At 34.6% G+C, this 22,094-nt stretch overlaps 1 protein-coding gene across 1 annotated transcript; it reads left to right on the forward strand.

The window, feature by feature from the left end:
* Positions 1-95: 95 nt before the first annotated feature.
* On the forward strand, positions 96-18,797 carry LOC100373251 (uncharacterized). Its single transcript, XM_085504500.1, has 8 exons — positions 96-173; positions 2,763-2,856; positions 5,401-5,967; positions 7,209-7,444; positions 8,224-8,580; positions 9,379-9,495; positions 11,437-11,532; positions 15,849-18,797. Exons 2-8 carry the CDS (start codon positions 2,769-2,771, stop codon positions 16,239-16,241), a joined length of 1,854 nt encoding a protein of 617 aa, XP_085360626.1. The 5' UTR covers positions 96-173; positions 2,763-2,768; the 3' UTR covers positions 16,242-18,797.
* The last annotated feature ends 3,297 nt before the right edge of the window (positions 18,798-22,094 follow it).

A 22,094-nucleotide genomic window follows, 5' to 3' on the forward strand; every position in this document is an offset into this window, starting at 1 on the left:
TTGGGCGTTTAACATTGGAAATAAACTCCATTGTGTATCATGAACTGCACACGTTCAAAATTGCGTTCATGTAAACACTCGTTCAATGTACAGCGCATGCGCCATTAGCTTTCTTTATGCTCGATGTTCGGAAGGTGATGCTTGCTCTCTGTTCACACGAATAGAAATCAGAGGTACGTACGTCGGGGTCAAATAGACACCAACATCTACAACTTATACGTTGATCTCAGTCACCGTGTGAACGTCGCTCCAAGCAACTGGACCGTCGTTCCCGATTTAGATGAGGTTTGAACACGTCATTTGCACACTTTGGTTTTTCCGTGTTAAAAATGGCGTCATTGTGAATTTGGGCGTCCATTTGTAAGAGTGCCGTCACCGAAAGGGGTTGGTCAACTGCTGTCTAAACTGCGTTGACTATCGCATTGTGTATAAACACGTGATATCTGTTACAATCTTAACTATGGTAACAGGGTATGTAGAAGCTTTGGATGGGTACAGTCAGTGTTCGTTTCGCAGAACATTCATCTTCAATATTTGTTGTAATGTATGTTTCACGCATGCGCGGTAGGCGAGTGTTTACGTAGTTTCTTTGCCATGCATGTTACAAGGAAAGACAAATGATGTCATTTACTTTAAACTGTGGCATTTCACAGATGAAGAATTTGAAATAAAATTATTGGGTCATATACAAATTTCAGAGAAAATTAATGAACATTTTGCTAAAAAAGATAAAACATGGTGTCTTGAAGGAAAGTAATTAAGTAAATGACAATTTTTCTAGTGAGTTTTTAATTAATAAAAAATGTGCATATATTTTAATTTACCGGGAATTTATTTAATTTATTTACTTACTGTTAACTTATTCTGAAATAATTTATAACTACTAGTATACAGGTTGACCATTAGCAACTTTTGATCGAAAAATGGTAGAAAGACCCTTTCGTTCATAATAAAGACTTAGTGTTGGGCAAGATTTTGTTTCATGATGATGTAGTGATAATATCTGTATTGTGTGTATGTTTTTTTTTATTCAGAATAGTTTGTGTATTTTTCTGTAATTTTCTCTGTTAATTTTTTTTTTTTTTTTTTTTTTACCATCTATCACCCCTAAATATTATCATTACTATATGAACTATGGTCATGTCAACAATGCATGAGTAGCATTTTATTAAATTTGTGTTAAATTTACCAATATATATACACCTAATATATTTTGAACTGCCCTCAAAAAATTGGAGGGCCTTCATCAATCTTTTTTTTGCTTCAGTTTACAACTTATCAATTTTCTTGGGTTGTACAGCCTTAGTTCTTTGGAATAATATCAAAATGTGATTTCTATGGAAACACATTATGGGACCTTCTATTCTTCTCTTTGTACCTTTCAAATCTATATAACACTAAGATTAAATCACAAATTCATTAAGAAATTACTTCATAAATTTTGATAAATTTTTCTGGTGATTGAACTTCTTTTTAACCCTCTGAATGCCAAGGTCTACTTCTTTTGTCTTTCGCAAATTAATACATTTTTTTTCCTTTATTTTAAAGTAAAATATGGCCAAAAATTGACAAAAAAATAAAACATACAAATTTGCAAAGTTGCAGTTAATTGGGTAACCACTTCAATGTCTTGTACAGTAAAATCAACAAATAACATACTGCAAACTGAATTTTTAAACAGAAATGCCAGTTACAAGATGATACTTTGGTATTATTTATATAAATTACCGGCATGGAAATTTACAGGCTCCATAACCTTATACAATGACAAATGAAATTACATAAATTATAAATACTGATTGATTTGAACTTGTACAGTTCACTAAGTAGATCAATTTATAGTGCAGCATTTAGCATATCTTTTAGTCATTTATAAATTTAATGATTGGGAGAAATTTACATCTATTTATATTGTATTATTATTATATTATTTATTATGTTCATTTATTTATGTAATATGTATTTGCTATGTTCTCCTGACAACAAAGGCCCACTAATTTTAAAAATTAGGGGGTGCGTTTTTATTGAGTATCCCAACTAAAAAAGAAAAGGTACAACAAAAGATAAATAGAGTAGTACAAAAGTAAAAATTAAAATTTTTTCATTTATGGTCAACATCTCTCATTAAAACACCTATTAGTTAATTTCTTGACACAGTTCAAAGTCACATTGGTGTTTGGAATTTCCTGAAGAAATTCTATTACTGTAGAATACTTTATCTTCGCTTGGAATTTATTTTCGTTATTTTCGCTGGAGGGATGATTCTGTGATTGAAAATAAAATCCAGCGAATATACTTTTTTTCCTATATTTCACATTACACTCATCAAAAATCAGTGAAAATAAATTCCATACAAAACGCCCAAAAAGCCTTTTCAGCGAAAAGTAATTCCAGCGAATATTAAGTATTCCACAGTATTCTAAATGTTTTTGACTCTCCTTGAAATAACAGAATTACTTTTTTTTATTCGGAGTTGTCTCTGGTTTATTTATTTGCATGAGTACATATTCTGCATGCACATATAAACTGAATCTGAACTTCTAGAAGACATTGGTATGTTACTGAGAAATATTGAGAATACTTGTTGGTATAAATAATGCTATATTGTAAAAATAAACTCATATTTGCCATGTGATTGTGTCTTTATAACAATGAAACCCAGGCCGATTGAACCATAAAATCTTGTTATATCATACCATTTTATTTTTTGAAATACCAAGATTGTATGACACATGTAATAATGTTTAGTTATTTATTTACAGGTAACAATGCGAACCCTGTTTAAGATTTGGGATGGAAAGCGAGAGAAAAGGAAAATGGCTTTTGCAGAGTCAGTAGAGTCGTTGCTTGAAATAGGTAAGATAATCTGATAATTTGACAAATCAACCTAAAATTGACATTTACAATCACAAGTGTCCATGTTTAGGATTCAACAATATGATAAATATATCTAACTTGACGGTGAACACCAATTAAAAAAAGTGACTAGGGATGGACTATATACAGATATTGTGAGGGTGTGAAAGATTCAAGGCAACAAGTTTACCCCATACTTCATCTTCTTGGTCTCTCTTCAGATGTCCACATATGTTTACTTTATTTTCATTTGGATTTTATTTTTGCTGGAGGAATAAAACAGAAAAAATTTAATTCATCAAAAAAACAAAACAAAAAAACACTGTTAATGTGGTTTTTCTAAAACAGTGATTTGTTATTTTCCTCCAGCAGTTCAATCTCCTGGCAGGAAATTGCCACATGCAGATGCAACCAACATTGATGTTTCTGTGTTTTGATTTAAAATTTCTCAGTTTTAATTCTATAATAATATCACCGCTGACTAAAATCAACCCAATAAAGTATAATTTTATCTTCTAACAATTCAACTGCCTCCAAAAATATATTATTCTGTTCATGTTCAATTAATTTAATAGGTTTTTTTTTTAAACTGGGGAACAGGGACACAGCGCCCTGATACTCTCGACTGGCGCCCTCTTAATGAATTGACGATTTAACTTTCAAGTCATAAATATATTTCTTGAGCCGCGCACTTCTGTGCTGCCGTACAACATGAAATCTTTCTCAAATATATTTTTCTCTGAAAACTTCCAAATACACTAAAATTACTCCAAATATATTTCAATGGTGATAGATACACCGTCAAAACAGTGCAGAAACCTTCTGATATGGTGTATACAGGTCGATCACCTGTGTGTGCTTCCTCTTGTTTATTTTCTCTAGAAAAATTTGATAACAGTAAAAACATACAAGTCATTGTCATATTTGAGTGACATATACATTCAAAGCAGATCATGACCAAAATCTCAGACCACTTTCAGTGGTCTGATCAGAAATGCACCTGCATATGTACAACACATTGTACTAAATCTGAACAAAATCCATCCATGCATGACTGAGATCCGGTTCCGGAATTGTGAAAATACGTGATTTTGATGCATTTTCGGCCTTAAAATGGCCATCATTCAGCTATGGTTAAGCGGATCATGAAACAAATGCACATATCTATTTGTGACATAATGTACCATGTGTGTGTGAAGTTTGAACTTGATCAAACCAGACATGTCTCGGATACGGATCCAGAACTGAATTCTTTAAAACAAAATGGCCGCCAGTCGGCCATTTCAAACCCGATCCAAAAAAAAAATGACGTGCATCAAGGTCCTATTATGTTTAATGTATGTACCAAATTTGAACAAAAGCCGTCCATGCATAACTGAGATCTGGGTCCGGAATGGTGAAAATGTGCGATTTTGATGCATTTTCGGCCTTAAAATGGCCGCTATTCGGCTATCGTTGATCGGATCATGGAAAAAATGCATGTGCATATGTCCCATATAATGTGTGATGTATGAGTGAAGTTTGAACTTAATCGGTCCATGCATGTTCGAGATACAGGTGATCACGGACGCACGGAAGCACGGACACACACAGGGCAAACCATAAGTCCCCGTTTTCGGACTACGTCCGAACCGGGACTAATAATGGTTCACAGTAAATTATACCCCAATTAGTTGACCTTTGACCCTTAAAATTGTCATCATTTTTCACAAATGGTAAATTATTGACATTTCGATCAAAATTAACCAAAAAACTATATAAATATGTACAATAAATAGGTTGCAGCAACTTTGAGGGGGAAAGACATTTAAAGTGTTAAGATTGTTTTCAAAATGCACTGATCCAACAGATTCAAGTGGAGATGTCTTTTCCGACTACTGGATGCTCTCATCAATGAGTCCAGTCAAACCTACAATTGTTTTGTGTTCATATGCCTGTCTGTATAATCTTTTCTAATTGTTTTTTCGAAAGTGAAAAAAGTGTAGTAAAATACAAAATAGATCAGTGACTGTGAAATAGAAGTACGATTGCCAAAAAAAACTTTATGATGTGTTTCTTGTGAGGTATGAGTTGTTGAATATTCATGATCTGAAAATTTGCATACCACATAACTTGGTGGGTTTAACACACGCACGAGCCCATACATCCACAACTCTTCACTGATAATCACAGATTCCTGGGTTGTCTAATCTTTCCACTGCCAACTCAATTTAATCATTCTCCGCTGATAATCTTATCTTTCCACTGCCAACTCAATTTAATCATTTTTCGCTGATTGTCTAATCTTTCCATTGCCTACTCAATTTAATCATTCTAAAGTGTATGGTGAAAAATTCAACAATAAAAGTACAAATGGAAATAAATTGATTGGCTTAACCAAAGTGTTCCAGACATAACAGTAGCACTTGGTACAGGGCTGGTGAGGATGCATGAAAGGAACACATGTTTTTTTTCATGACTACTCCATTATTTTGTATATTTACTAAGATTTTTAAGTAAGTTATCTACTCTTGAGTTGATGTATTTCATAATTCTCATCGTCAGGGAGCATAAAGTTTGGGAAGGTGTGCACAATGATCGTCTTGGAAGAAGATGGCTCTGAAGTTGATGAAGACGAGATATTGATGGAGGTATCAAAACAAATTTTATTGCTCTTAGCTGAGGGAGAGCGGTGGAACAAACCAGGTGCTGTCGTCACAAATGTGGCAAGTAGCAATAGGCAGTACTCTACCCAATCAACTCAATCAACCAATGAAAACACAGTATTGGCTCAGACAGGACCTGCACCGGTTGTTTTAGAAAGCACTAACCAAGGGAGTCAGGACAAAAGTATGTCACTCTCAAGAACTGTGCATATGCAGAATTCCAGTGTAAATGTAAATGTACCAATCAGGACTGAGAGCCCAAATCATGTTGATCGTATATCATTTGGAGGCAGAAATATATATGTGAGTGGAGAAGTGAGCCCAATTGTACCAACGACAACAGCAACGCCAACTTATGTCTCTTCAGGAATTGACATGATGAATGGGCATTTCTGTACTAGTGAAAATGACATGGGGCTTGAGGTTAGCCATTATAACAGTTCTGTGTCATCTCCTCTCCCAAAAGGTAAGTACAAATATCATACATGTTTAATCTACCCATAATAAGGGACAACATCAAAAGTTCAATGTAGGATAAAAAACTTGATTCCTTTAGTTTTTTCCCAACCCCCCCCCCCTACCCCCCACTGAAACTTAATTGATAAATATTGACCATGGCGTCAGACTACATTCACCATTAAATACAAATTGATAATCCGACAGTAGTATGGCATAGCAGTTGGTTGTCGGGGAGGGAGGGGTGTAAAAAGACTTTACACTCGGACCAAACCATTTTCTCCGCTTGAATGTGTTTTTTTCATTTTCCGTTATTTTTGTCCATGATTGGATAGAAAAAAAAACGAATTACAAATACTCCAAAAATTTTTTTACTTCATTAAAAAATAAAATCGTTTTTGTAGGATGGAAACTTTTTGAGGTCAAAACCCCCACCCCTAAACTAAAGCAAATAAGTTTTTTATCCGACATCGATCTTTTGACGTTGTCATGGACATTTTGTGTCAACGCACAAGATTCTACAAACTCGTTCTTCGAGGAATTATCGTATAAAACAATAAAATTGCCACAACTTTGCCAGTACATATGTAAAGGCAGCTAAACTAAATTGTAGCTCAAAATTGGAATGTTACCAATGTGTCTGAGTAAACCACAATATATTGAAGGCTCCAAAAATAAATAAATTCCTTAATGGAAATCAATAAATGGCCACTGATGATGTTGCATGCCATTGCACTGTTAGTGCTGGTTTGTTGTTTTATGTCCTTCCCCCATTCTTATCCCTCATAGGGTGTCCAGATCCGTAATTATGCTCTTTATCTCTGAGTAAAAACTTGTAGATGCATGAAATTTACAGTACCGGTACTCAAAGTTCAAGTTAATCATACACAGATCTTGAACTCAAAAGGTTGTATTTGAGGGATGGAATGTGATGCAATAGACATGCACAGTCAAGTGTTTGTTCAAACAACACGACAAAGATGTGAATTAATGGCTATATATGTACTGTATGGTTCAGTATAAATCTACACATTGTCCTTTTTTTCAACTTCTTAATTTTTTTTAAACCTGCCCCCCCCCCCCAAAAAAAAAAAAAAAATTCCTCAATCTTCAAAATCGCCTGAGAAAAAAAAAATCAAGTAAATTGGATTTCATACATTGAAAATATTGATTGACAGATGATTATTATTTAATACAATGCTATTAAACAGACTTTAAGATGTAATGTACTGTTTGTATTTTTGAAACAAGTTTCAGGTATTCTGGAAAAGGATGACATACCGTTACCACCATTCTCACACTATGTGATGAGTGAATTGCAGAAAGGAAATTCAACCAAAGTATGGAGACGTATGATTGATGAAGCAGCATGCTTTTATGTAGCCAACCGCCCCAGTCTGTCTGATGGCACAGAGTATAGGAAGATAGGATCCATGATGTATAAATGCTTCCCATGTATTGCCCAAGATCAGGGTATAAGTCCTTGGGTATGTCCATTTCATGTGTTTTCCATTCTTGTTATATAAATAAAACTCTCTATGTGATAATTAATGAGGGATCTGTAGATTAATACAGTATATGTTCTATTTATTAAGGGACTTGCAGGTTTATAATATTGTGGTGTTCATTTAATATTCATTTAATATAGTCAATGTGATATTCATTTAGAGACCTGTTGACTAATATAGTCGGTGTAATATTCATTTAGGGACCTGTTGACTAATATAGTCAATGTTATATTCATTTAGGGACCTGTTGAGTAATATAGTCAAAGTAATATTCATTTAGGGACCTGTTGACTAATATAGTTAAAGTGATATTCATTTAGAGACCTGTTGACTAATATAGTCAATGTGATATTCATTTAGGGACCTGTTGACTAATATAGTCAATGTGATATTCATTTAGAGACCTGTTGACTAATATAGTCAATGTGATATTCATTTAGGGACCTGTTGACTAATATAGTCAATGTGATATTCATTTAGGGACCTGTTGACTAATATAGTCAATGTGATATTCATTTAGGGACCTGTTGACTAATATAGTCAGCGTAATATTCATTTAGGGACCTGTTGACTAATATAGTCAATGTGATATTCATTTAGGGACCTGTTGACTAATATAGTCAATGTGATATTCATTTAGGGACCTGTTGACTAATATAGTCAGCGTAATATTCATTTAGGGACCTGTTGACTAGTATATTGTGCTAATATTTTTGCTTTATTATAACCAATTATTGTTATTGTTAACTTTATTACAGTCTCTGTTCACCAAAAACCTAAGTCAGAAGATCCGTCATATAAGATGGGCCAACAAGAGAAGAACTCAACAGCTACTGGATGAACCGCCTGAAAAAAGACCCATGAAAGAGGAACTATTGTCACCTACCAATAGTGACTCGTATGCTGTGGAGACCTTTATGTCAGAGGAAGTGTATGAGAAGAATTTACAGAATCTACAGATGGAGTGGATCAAGTCATTGCCCGATGATAAAGTGATAAAGAATCTTCTCAGAGAAACTTTCCAATATCGTAAACGATTGATGTCATGCGGTATATCTCTCAGTGAAATCCCACAAATACTGGAAGACATTCCATGCTTCAAGGATGGGAATTACGTTAGTACTCTAAATTGCCTAGATAGCTGGCTATGCATATACAAACAGCACCTAGATAGCTGGTTGTGCATATACAAACAGCACCTAGGCAGGTGGCTATGCATATACAAACAGCACCTAGATAGTTATTTGACATAGTACTAATGATGTTAATTCAGTGTTATTTACTTTCATTACTTTCTATGACAGCAGCTACTATGAGTTAATTTCATGAAATTTTTAATTTTTTAACTTTAAAGATGCAAGATGGACAAAACATTTTTTGGTATTGTCATTCAATACTGTATTTTAATAGATAATGCTGTTCTTGTAGCACAAAGTTGTGTATTCATTCAATGAAACAATGAAATTCTCTAATACATATGTGCACTGGTTGTACAGTAACCATCATATGTATATTAGAGATTTTGATTTTTCATTTAACGAATACTGTTGTGTCGCAAATGCAACATTTAAATTTAATGATAAATCATAATCATAATGACGTAATTATGTCCAGTTATTGATGACGAGAGTAATATTTGATCATAATAATGATGAAATTGTACATCTATGATAAAATCGCATCCTATCAACCATGTTTAAGCATAACAATAACTATCAATATACGTGACAGAAAAATAGATTTGGACATAATAAAATTGGCATTCTATTGAAAACCGATTGATGTGATCACATACATGTATGCTTATATTTATCTTTTTAGTATCTGAGAATTTGTTTTAGATGTCAAGATACATGATCTGGATAAATATTCTGTTGATTTATGTTTATTTCATGTTTTCTCCTTCCTAATAGGTTCTGTATGAGTACTCTCTTATTCTTGGAAAACCTAAACTTATCAAGATTTTCCGAACGCTGGATCCTTTCATGTCAAATATTGAAATCCTGATGAACAATGGAAACAAGAAACAGGTAGATTATATATGTACTCATGGTGATTTAAATTATTTTGCCAGTATTGTAAATTTATGTGGAGTCAAATATGAAAAGCGATGTTGTTCTAGTTAACTAAAAATGTTATTAAAGGTGACAACAAAGCTGTCTGAATATCCTTGCTCCAGCCATAAATTTAAATTTGCAATTTTTTTTTTTACCTTGCCCGTACCATCAAAGATGGAAGGGAAAGGTATATTAAGGGAAAAATTTTGTCCGGCGTTGTCGTTGTTGTTGTCGTCGTCGTTGTCGTCGTCGTCGTTAATAATTGTTATTGTGTGCATAATAACTTTACTAATTCTATTCCAAACTATATCAAACTTGGTCACCTTATTCATCAGTATAAAGTCTTCCCTGAGTTTGAGAAAATCTGATAAAATATTTTGACTGTTTCTACTTGACTGATCACTGGTGATACACATCAAAGGTCACTGATCTCAGTGGAAATATGCATTGTTGTATGTGTTCAATGAAGCAAATGATTTATCTTGTAATAATATCCTTGGTAATGTATCTCAGAATCCCATACTGGGTTTCAAAACCAACTCATGGAGAGAGTGCACAGTCTGATACACATTTGCAAACCTACCAATAAAATCTTTACAGAAAACAAGATGTCAGAAAATCAATATAAGCACTCCTATGAACTGGGTGCCTAACTTTGATCAAGATCTGAAGCTAATAGAAAATCTGTTTAGTTCAAAGTTATCAAATCAAAAACAATACATAAAAAATACATTAAAAGCAAAACATTTCATCCACATTTTAAAAAGAAAATTATTCTAAAATATATGTATTCTGTATTTGACAAACAGTTCATTCGACAAATGAAAACTCACAGGAATATGTTTCAGCTATTAGAACAGAATGATAGAGTTTTTATAATACTAGTTTAAAAACGCACTTCAAAGATTGCAGTGTTTGAAGATGTAGATTCTTAGGAGGCAACAGTACTGTTGACTTCTCCCTCCACTGGACACCAACTAACTATTTAAGTTGATTTGCATACAAAGCAGAGCTTGCAACATGATAGCTATTCATAAAAGGTGTTTTTTTTACTTTTCATATAATACAGTAGTCACACAATGAGGCAGTTCATATTTGTCTCAGTGAATCATTAATTTTTGACAGACACCTGTACAAAATACTTGTACTAAAGCCAGCTAAAATTTTCTGTTATCTTGCATGTTTTATGAATCTATTCACATCTAAATGCAGCACTTTTTTTTTCAATGAGACATTTGTTTTTATACTAAAATATCTGAATTACTTTGAAGAAAGCTGGAAATTATGTCCCTTAAAATAATTACCGGTAAACAAATAAGGTACCAATGTTTTTGTAAGATATTTACATCTTTTAAGGACATTCGGTAGACTGATTCCCCACTGTTGGTTCAACCCCAAAACTTGTTTGTATTCAAAATTAATTATGACAATGCATATTTATATTGAAACAAACTATGATAAAGGGAATTATATTATATAACAAAGGGCAAGGTCACCTATGTTTTTTTTTTTGAAAACCACTTGCTGGATCTCTTCATTAATTTATCTTCATTAATTAATTAATTTTGGAGTTGGTAATTGAGATGCAATCCTGTTTGTATTTTGCAAAATAAATATGATACATGTGTATGTACGTTGGTATTTTGTTGTGAAGTGACATACTGCAGTCGTGCATTTTTAAGTATATATTAGAGACGTGCTACTGATAGACCAAATATGCTAAAAACAATCTGTATCCTGGAAGCAGTTATAAGTCAAAATGTACATACTAATTCTATTTAGATCACTGCATGGCCATCAGCCCTGTGTGCTTTACTCTACCCTAACCTAGAGCTACATGTATAAGGATGTAATCAGGGCTAGTTTATTTATAGCTGCCATATTTTAAAATTACTGATATGTTTATTTCTGCAGGGTGACTTAAGGATGCTACCCGTTATTTTATACACAGAAGACAATACAGAGTATGAGAAAGGTCACAAAAGGCAAAGTGTGGTCCAAGTTCTAAATGTAAGTTAATTATTAAGAATGTGTGTCCATTTCTTATCTAAATAAACAGTAAAGCAAGATATTACTAAACAAGTATATTAGATGAATTATTCACTTTCTTGACTATTACTGCTAATAATCTCTATGGACAATGTACACTGCCTCCATACCCTGAGGTATAAGCTATGTTGATGTGAGATATACCTAGGCAGGTACCTGGCTATGCATATACAAACAGCACCTATGCAGGTGTCACAAACATAACCTAGATAGCTGGTTCTACATATGCAAACAGACCTATGCAGGTGTCACAAACATAACCTAGATAGCTGGTTCTACATATACAAACAGCACCTAGGCAGGTGTCACAAACATAACCTAGATAGCTGGTTCTACATATACAAACAGCACCTATGCAGGTGTCACAAACATAACCTAGATAGATGGTTCTACATATGCAAACAGCACATATGCAGGTGTCACAAACATAACAAGGATAGCTGGTTCTACATATGCAAACAGCACCTATGCAGGTGTCACAAACATAACCTAGATAGCTGGTTCTACATATGCAAACAGCACCTATGCAGGTGTCACAAACATAACCTAGATAGCTGGTTCTACATATACAAACAGCACCTATGCAGGTGTCACAAACATAACCTAGATAGCTGGTTCTACATATGCAAACAGCACCTATGCAGGTGTCACAAACATAACCTAGATAGCTGGTTCTACATATGCAAACAGCACCTATGCAGGTGTCACAAACATAACCTAGATAGCTGGTTCTACATATGCAAACAGCACCTATGCAGGTGTCACAAACATAACAAGGATAGCTGGTTCTACATATGCAAACAGCACCTATGCAGGTGTCACAAACATAACCTAGATAGTTGGTTCTACATATACAAACAGCACCTATGCAGGTGTCACAAACATAACCTAGATAGCTGGTTCTACATATGCAAACAGCACCTAGGCAGGTGTCACAAACATAACCTAGATAGCTGGTTCTACATATACAAACAGCACCTATGCAGGTGTCACAAACATAACCTAGATAGCTGGTTCTACATATACAAACAGCACCTAGGCAGGTGTCACAAACATAACCTAGATAGCTGGTTCTTCATATGCAAACAGCACCTATGCAGGTGTCACAAACATAACCTAGATAGCTGGTCCTACATATGCAAACAGCACCTATGCAGGTGTCACAAACATAACCTAGATAGCTGGTCCTACATATGCAAACAGCACCTATGCAGGTGTCACAAACATAACCTAGATAGCTGGTTCTACATATACAAACAGCACCTATGCAGGTGTCACAAACATAACCTAGATAGCTGGTTCTACATATACAAACAGCACCTAGGCAGGTGTCACAAACATAACCTAGATAGCTGGTTCTACATATACAAACAGCACCTATGCAGGTGTCACAAACATAACCTAGATAGCTGGTTCTACATATACAAACAGCACCTATGCAGGTGTCACAAACATAACCTAGATAGCTGGTTCTACATATGCAAACAGCACCTAGGCAGGTGTCACAAACATAACCTAGATAGCTGGTTCTACATATACAAACAGCACCTATGCAGGTGTCACAAACATAACCTAGATAGCTGGTTCTACATATACAAACAGCACCTATGCAGGTGTCACAAACATAACCTAGATAGCTGGTTCTACATATGCAAACAGCACCTAGGCAGGTGTCACAAACATAACCTAGATAGCTGGTTCTACATATGCAAACAGCACCTATGCAGGTGTCACAAACATAACCTAGATAGCTGGTTCTACATATGCAAACAGCACCTATGCAGGTGTCACAAACATAACCTAGATAGCTGGTTCTACATATACAAACAGCACCTATGCAGGTGTCACAAACATAACCTAGATAGCTGGTTCTACATATACAAACAGACCTAGGCAGGTGTCACAAACATAACCTAGATAGCTGGTTCTACATATACAAACAGCACCTATGCAGGTGTCACAAACATAACCTAGATAGCTGGTTCTACATATGCAAACAGCACCTAGGCAGGTGTCACAAACATAACCTAGATAGCTGGTCCTACATATGCAAACAGCACCTATGCAGGTGTCACAAACATAACCTAGATAGCTGGTTCTACATATGCAAACAGCACCTAGGTAGGTGTCACAAACATAACCTAGATAGCTGGTTCTACATATGCAAACAGCACCTATGCAGGTGTCACAAACATAACCTAGATAGCTGGTTCTACATATGCAAACAGCACCTAGGCAGGTGTCACAAACATAACCTAGATAGCTGGTTCTACATATGCAAACAGCACCTAGGCAGGTGTCACAAACATAACCTAGATAGCTGGTTCTACATATGCAAACAGCACCTATGCAGGTGTCACAAACATAACCTAGATAGCTGGTTCTACATATGCAAACAGCACCTATGCAGGTGTCACAAACATAACAAGGATAGCTGGTTCTACATATGCAAACAGCACCTATGCAGGTGTCACAAACATAACCTAGATAGTTGGTTCTACATATACAAACAGCACCTATGCAGGTGTCACAAACATAACCTAGATAGCTGGTTCTACATATGCAAACAGCACCTAGGCAGGTGTCACAAACATAACCTAGATAGCTGGTTCTACATATACAAACAGCACCTATGCAGGTGTCACAAACATAACCTAGATAGCTGGTTCTACATATACAAACAGCACCTAGGCAGGTGTCACAAACATAACCTAGATAGCTGGTTCTTCATATGCAAACAGCACCTATGCAGGTGTCACAAACATAACCTAGATAGCTGGTCCTACATATGCAAACAGCACCTATGCAGGTGTCACAAACATAACCTAGATAGCTGGTTCTACATATACAAACAGCACCTATGCAGGTGTCACAAACATAACCTAGATAGCTGGTTCTACATATACAAACAGCACCTAGGCAGGTGTCACAAACATAACCTAGATAGCTGGTTCTACATATACAAACAGCACCTATGCAGGTGTCACAAACATAACCTAGATAGCTGGTTCTACATATACAAACAGCACCTATGCAGGTGTCACAAACATAATCTAGATAGCTGGTTCTACATATGCAAACAGCACCTAGGCAGGTGTCACAAACATAACCTAGATAGCTGGTTCTACATATACAAACAGCACCTATGCAGGTGTCACAAACATAACCTAGATAGCTGGTTCTACATATACAAACAGCACCTATGCAGGTGTCACAAACATAACCTAGATAGCTGGTTCTACATATGCAAACAGCACCTAGGCAGGTGTCACAAACATAACCTAGATAGCTGGTTCTACATATGCAAACAGCACCTATGCAGGTGTCACAAACATAACCTAGATAGCTGGTTCTACATATGCAAACAGCACCTATGCAGGTGTCACAAACATAACCTAGATAGCTGGTTCTACATATACAAACAGCACCTATGCAGGTGTCACAAACATAACCTAGATAGCTGGTTCTACATATGCAAACAGCACCTATGCAGGTGTCACAAACATAACCTAGATAGCTGGTCCTACATATGCAAACAGCACCTATGCAGGTGTCACAAACATAACCTAGATAGCTGGTTCTACATATGCAAACAGCACCTATGCAGGTTTCACAAACATAACCTAGATAGCTGGTTCTACATATACAAACAGCACCTAGGCATGTGCATATGAAAACAGTACCTAGGCATTTGGTCTGCATATACAAAACAGCAAACAGCACCTAGATAACTGGCTGTACATATACAAACAGTACCTAGGCAGATGGCTACATTGTTGTATGTATATGCCCACAGCACCTCGATAGTTGGCCATGCATATACAAACAGTACTTTGGCAGCTGGCTCTACAAGTAGTACAAGATTGTATTGATCTGGACTACCGGTACATGTCGGTTGATAAGATCACCATTCACCCCTTGTGTGATAAGATAACATTATACTATCACATGACCATGCTACATCATTAATATTTGTGACGTTTGAACCATACGGTATGCTGATATGACATCACAATATTTATGATGTACATTATCATTTGTTATGATATGAAACTAAAACAGTCCAGTAGTGTGTTTTTTTCAGACCAATCAACAATTGGTCACATGGTAATAACAGTGTTTACTTTTTGAAAACATCACTAAGAAGGGTAATAATCACACATTGGAAAGATATAACTTCTATAAGTGCATGGCCGTGAGAAACAATTAACGCAATATGCATAAAACAAAATATTATTTGTACTAAAATTTACCAAACCATTTTCATGTTTTCATAGAACCTGAGTGAAGATGTCCTAGACCAATATTTGGAAACCAGTGAGTTGGATCCACCTAGGCTTGTTTTACTCACCTTGAATAACATAGCCTTGAAACGAGCATTTGTAGTTGGACACGGAATGACAGTGGAATGCAAAGTAAAAAATGTTGCTGAGGCACTGCTAGTGTTGCTCGCCACCTATAGTGTCTGGAATCTAGACTACCCTAAGGAGTACTGCCAAGCTCTGTATTTCTTCAAAATTGCTTTGTTGGGGGAAAGTTATGTGGATATGCAGTACATGTCATCAAAATTCCGATTACTTCTCAAGGAATATCACTCAAAATTTGGCATAGAAATGGACGATGCCCCTGCTGCAGCTGACACTCTGAATGGTGTTCTCTCCCCCAGTTGAGTAGACATGTGAGTGCAATGTACACTGCCAAAATGAACACAAGTAAGACTTCCAATCACAACAATTGGGTTTTTATTCAGCTTTTCATACTTTTAGCTCACTGTGTACTGAAAGCTTCTTACCGATTTGATTTTTTTAAATGATTTTGTGAGTGTGAGTAATGTACATATAAACAAAGACCTTTAATTTTTATCAGCTTTGAAAGACCAACAGGAGCTAGTCCCTTTTACCTGCTTGATTCAAGGGACTATCCTTAGTAATTGCACAAAATCAAGTGGCATACCCAACTTTGCTTTGACAGTATTTTTTCGCCATTATATTATATCAACTTCAATTTAAATGAAGCAGGATAAAAAACTTTAAAGCAACAAAAACCCTGTACAAATGCGATGTAGCACCTGAAACATTCTATTTGCAGTCATGGTAAAATAAAAATTGGCCCTGGAACTAGAACATTACAATTATAGTGAAATCAATGCTATGTAGCAAATTCAGACCTGTATTTTTTCATTTCAAGGTTTATTCTAGTTGTTTCTTGTTAGCAGCAATGTTGATACCTGGTATACGTAATGTTGTCTCAAAAGACATCATTTAACAAATATACAGGCTACAATTAGTGCAGATTGTGTTTTGAGGGTCAACAAATCTTCCTGGTTTACAAGCAAGCCACTGCAGATGGAAATGATTTCTCTGTCATTGTAACTCTGAAAAAAAAATAGTATTTTCTCTTACATCTTGTTTGAATCCCAAATACACTATGTTCCTCATTAACTTCTATGCTGAAAATGCAAAAAAAAATATTTTTATCGTTTTCATTTGACAGCAGTGATATTCATGTATTATTCAACAAAAAACCATGGTATACAATTATTTTACCACAGCCTCCATCAGGGAGGATTAGCCCAAGAGATCACTATGCAATCTGGATGTAACGTTTCGAAGTCAGTCATCCATAGCCATCATCAAAGCAACGTCTCTTTTACAAATAGATGAAATAATTACAGCGATTTTTTTACACAATAATTCTCAATGAAAAATACACAAACATCACATAGAAATATACAGGCTCTAAAATTGTGTATATTGTAAAACAATTCAAGTAACAGCCAGTTAGACACTACTAGTTTCTTGCTGGAGTGAGTTCTATGTATGATTTTATTGATTCAAAATTGGTCTATTTCAAATGGCACATGAACACACAGTGGTTTCTCGAAATGCGTACTAATTAGGTAACTTGTCACTGGTAAAAGTTATTGAATATTAATTTATGCAAACTAGGTGATTATTTCAACCAATCAATTCATGCAACTTTAGTGAACTCAGCTCAGTGCATAGATTATCTGAATCATAAAGGTTGAACAGGTTACAGTGAAAACTAAAAGGTCTAAAAGGGCATTACCGGTATATTATTTTATGCAAGAAAATGATAATTGTAATGAATATATCAACAATTATATCTACCGGTATTTAGCCATGAATTAGGGCATGTTTATAACATTTATGAGAAAAACTGTCATATACCTGTCATATACAACACTCTATTTGGAATCTCAACATTACTGACTGCATTAGAATAATTGTATCACCATAGAAGTGGTTCTGTGTAGGTGTTGCTTTTATTGAGCGGGGCTTTGTCTGGGAGAGATTTTGTCCTGCTCTCCAGTAAAAAACACTTTAGGATGGAAAAAATATTTTACATAGCCATTCAAGATTCTTATCATCACAATGCCAAACTTATAAACTCATTTAAATGACAGCATACAATACAGTACATGGTCACAAATGTGTAACTAAGGCCAGGAAAAAAAATTGTCTGTTTCTCGTTTTTTAAAACTCAAATTTTAAAAAGAAGCGGCGAGGAGATTTTTTTTTTTTTAATACTGAGCTAAAATGAGGGAAATTTGAGACAAGTGCCAGTACAAGTGCATTTTGGAAAGCTTTAGGAGGGAAAAACATGTTTGAGGCGCATAGTTCAAAATGATGCGCAGGGAAACGAGAAACAGAGATAATTTTTTTCTCAGCCTAAAAGTATATGAACAGATAGGCAATCCTTGTCCTATTTTGTATGTATTTATTTCAATGTGCATTTCCAAATATCACACATTAAGAACCAAGAAAATACATGTACGAGAAGCAACTTGTTTGTGAATCAGTTAATTACTAATAGGTGTGTAAAGTATGATCTCCTGGGTATGAAACTTTAGTTATTGTATCTCTGGTGAGAGGCATTTTTAAAAAGTAAATGCTACCTTGATTTATTGAGTTAAAGCAAGTCTATCACTACAGGTTACACACCGCAAATATGTGTGGCAATGTACCCGGTAAGTTAACTAGCTGTGTTTGTTATCACAGTAATGACAAACAGAACATGATAGTAGTATATCCACTACATTAGTTCATATAATTGTGCTTCATACATTTTATTAATTTTGTTCATTTCTTTATTTTAACATAATTTATGAAATTCGTCATTCAATATTATTTTTCTTTGATTTGTATTGAGAGTTGTAAGCCATATTTCTGTTACAAGATTATTAAAACTATTTTCCTATTGTATATGCACATATTCCTCAGTTAAAATTGGACAAACTTTTTCCTGGAAAACTCCTCTAAAACTCTAGAATGAAATGGTTGCAATATAATGCAGCTAGCATCTCATGTCCCAGTCACTTCTTTTCTGGGTTACGATGAGGAAAGTAGTATGTTAAGAATAAATTCAACAAAAGGAATGTTGCTAGTCTGCAAATGTTATATAACGGTAATGCTATACTCCCCCAATAGGCAGGTCTGACATCTATACCAAATATTGTATGCTTACCACACAAATCAAAATATCTAAAGCCTCCCATGAATTGTACTATATCTTTCTGCATTGAAATCCCTAGATCCTTAACAAATTGGCATAATTAATTGTAATGCTTTCTGTGAATTAGTTTTTAGGTTATTGATCCGAAGGGCTGTTTAGCTATAGGGATCATGAATCGTCCAGCTATTCGTAGACCTTTAGTTCTGATTTTGAATATGAAGATGGCAATTTGTTCAAGAAAAGTAGATCCATCAACAAATTGGGTCAAAAAGCTGAAAATTTATATTTTCGCCTGATTGACTTGCTATTTAGCATGTAGGTACCTTGGCTGGTTGGCTGTGTGGTCTGTTGATGTGGTAGCATTATCTTCAAATTTGCATTTTAAGTGAATATTTTCATTATCAGTTTTTAATATTTTTAACCGGGAGTGTTATCTCCGTCAGTCAAATTGCTTTCATATTAGTATGTAGAGATCTGGGGCAGATCTCTCTCAATGAAATCTTCAATTTTTCAATAATTTTTTTTCTGATTTTTTTTTTTTATTTTTGACTCTCAGATAGCAAATACATTGGACTGATGTAACACTCTATGATTTTGTAATATGGTGGAGTTATCGTTAGTTTTGTATTTTTAGTGATTCTTTAGGTGCTATTTTTTGGCAGAAATGCTATTTTCGATATTTTTTTTTCAAACTGCTAGATTGTTAGTTTTTATTTCATGGGTGAAGGTTCATTATTGGTTGAAGATGGTAATTTGTTCAAGGGGTGTAGATTGATTAATAAATCAGCAAATTGGGTCAGAAATGCCAAAACATCTAAATTTGTGTAATTTTATATCTAGCATGGTTAATACTGTGTCTTGTAGATGTGGTTTTAATTTAAATTTTTTGTTAGTGATTTTTTTCTATGTATTTTTTGTCCAAAACAAAACTTTTGAACTTTATATATCATAATGGCAGGTCGATATCTGGGCTGGTGTCTGTGTGACGGAAACGCAACAAGAATGAACAAGGAGTAGACAATTCATACAGTGATCACCCACATATGGCATTGCTTAACCATACATTACATGCTTAAAGCAATACCAATTTGTTATGAAAATTTCAGCTACAAAATTTAACACATACAGATTCATCTTTGCCTTGACACACTTAAGCAAGTATTGTATATTACCGGTATACTTCTAATTCGTTTGCTTGTCTAATGTTATAATTACCGATGAGCGTCAGGCCACGGGCCTAATTTTTAGTTTTTGAAATCGACAATAATTCAATACCTCTGCATGTAAGCCTGCCAATGTCACTCGTGATGCATTCAATAACGAATTTGGAACAAAGATCTTGGTAACATTAAGTTTTTATTAAAATGAACATTGACACATAACTCAAAACCCGCGGAGACGGTTGTCAATCTTTTATACTTTCTAAGACATGTGGACCAGGGTTACATGGAAATTATTCCTTGTCAGATAATTAAAAAAAGTTATGGACGATTTTTTATGAAATTGCTGAGAGGGGCTCCCTGAGGCACTCCAATCAAGAAAATGTTGCGAGAGGTCTGGATGCAGTTGCTAAAGAGGGTGAGGTGGCAAGAGGGATAGCTGGCACAGGTTACAGAAATTAAAAACGACATTTTACGATTTTACAGGAAATAAATGAAAGTTCCATTTACAGTAAAAAAAAAGATTTTTACACTTTACAGATAAAGCAAATTCTTAATTACATTTTACATTTTTATAATATTTTTGATAGTTTGTGTTTAATAATAAAATTGAGGATTGCGTACGACATTAATCCGGAAAATGCTTTATACGCTTACAAAAAATAATATCTTTGTATAAATTACGGATAAATAAAATAGCTAGATTACATTTTACACCTTCCATGTCTAAGAATTTACGTTTTTAATGTACTTAAATTACATTATTACGAAAATAAAAAAACAATTGATTACAGCTTACGAAAATACACTTTGCCGACCATCGTTAAAGACTTTGGTCTTTCTTTTAACAAAAACCTGGAAGTTAAGTCAATATGTTTTGTCATAAATATAATTATGCTTTTAAAGTTAAAATGGAGAGACATGTAAACGTCAGCGCATAATAATAATATAACCCAAGAAACTCACGTGTACAATATATAATAGTGGCTTTATTCGTTTAATAAATACATTTTATATACTGATAAATATGCCCGATGGGATGTTAACGATGATCTAGGAAAGACATGTTTGGAGGCTTTTCAGTAATAATATATGAAATTATAGGAAGGAGAATTTTAATTCAATTTCCCTGTAGACTAGCGTACCCGATTTTAATAGTGAATAGAGAGTATTAATCTATCGATCGATTTCGAACACTGTATTACTTTGCAATGTTCATTAATACCATTCACACGATACCGGATAGAACAGGACACTGTATCAAACATTGCTGAACGCCAACATGTTCAGTCAAATAAATAAAACAAATCCTTTATCAAAATTCTTAAATGCTTTGCCTAGTTGATACAGTGACGCTAGAATATTGTGTATTGTAAATCATACTTATAGAATACTTACACGCTACCCTATTTGTTTGCTAGATATTTTTGAATAATTGTGCAATAAATAAAAAAATTAAAAAAAAATGTTTGTATGTTTATTCATTCTCAGAAATCTGTTCTCAATTAGTAGACGTTCTATTCCTAAAATTACCAATTGTACAATCCCTTTTATAGATTTGAAAAATTGGACCCTGAGTCTATTTGATAGGGAATTTGCTAGGGTGAGAAATACTACAATGTAAAGGTGTGTGTGAAATAATGGATTCATTCCTCTTTCTGTATGTTACTTGGACAACCAGCCTTCTGCAATGACGAATAATTAATTAGTTAATAATTAGTTGATATTTGTCGCAGCAAGTGGGCATTTCTACCGCCTGGCATTTTATTTACCCCCTGTCATTATTTAGTTTGAGAAAACATAGACAGGTGTAAGAAAGCTCCCCGTTGAAGCAGACACTAACATTACATAGTGTACTTTAATCAATATCAAAAGATGTGATCAATG

This window comes from Saccoglossus kowalevskii, chromosome 10 (genome assembly GCF_978046115.1).
Source record: "Saccoglossus kowalevskii chromosome 10, keSacKowa6.1, whole genome shotgun sequence".
Lineage (NCBI taxonomy): Eukaryota > Metazoa > Hemichordata > Enteropneusta > Harrimaniidae > Saccoglossus > Saccoglossus kowalevskii.

Coding starts and splice junctions, on each gene's coding strand:
- LOC100373251 (XM_085504500.1), top strand. CDS start 2,769: ATGCGAACCCTGTTTAAGATTTGGGATGGAAAGCGAGAGAAAAGGAAA. Junction 5,968..7,208: donor GTCATCTCCTCTCCCAAAAG/GTAAGTACAAAT, acceptor TTTTGAAACAAG/TTTCAGGTATTCTGGAAAAG. Junction 8,581..9,378: donor GCTTCAAGGATGGGAATTAC/GTTAGTACTCTA, acceptor CCTTCCTAATAG/GTTCTGTATGAGTACTCTCT.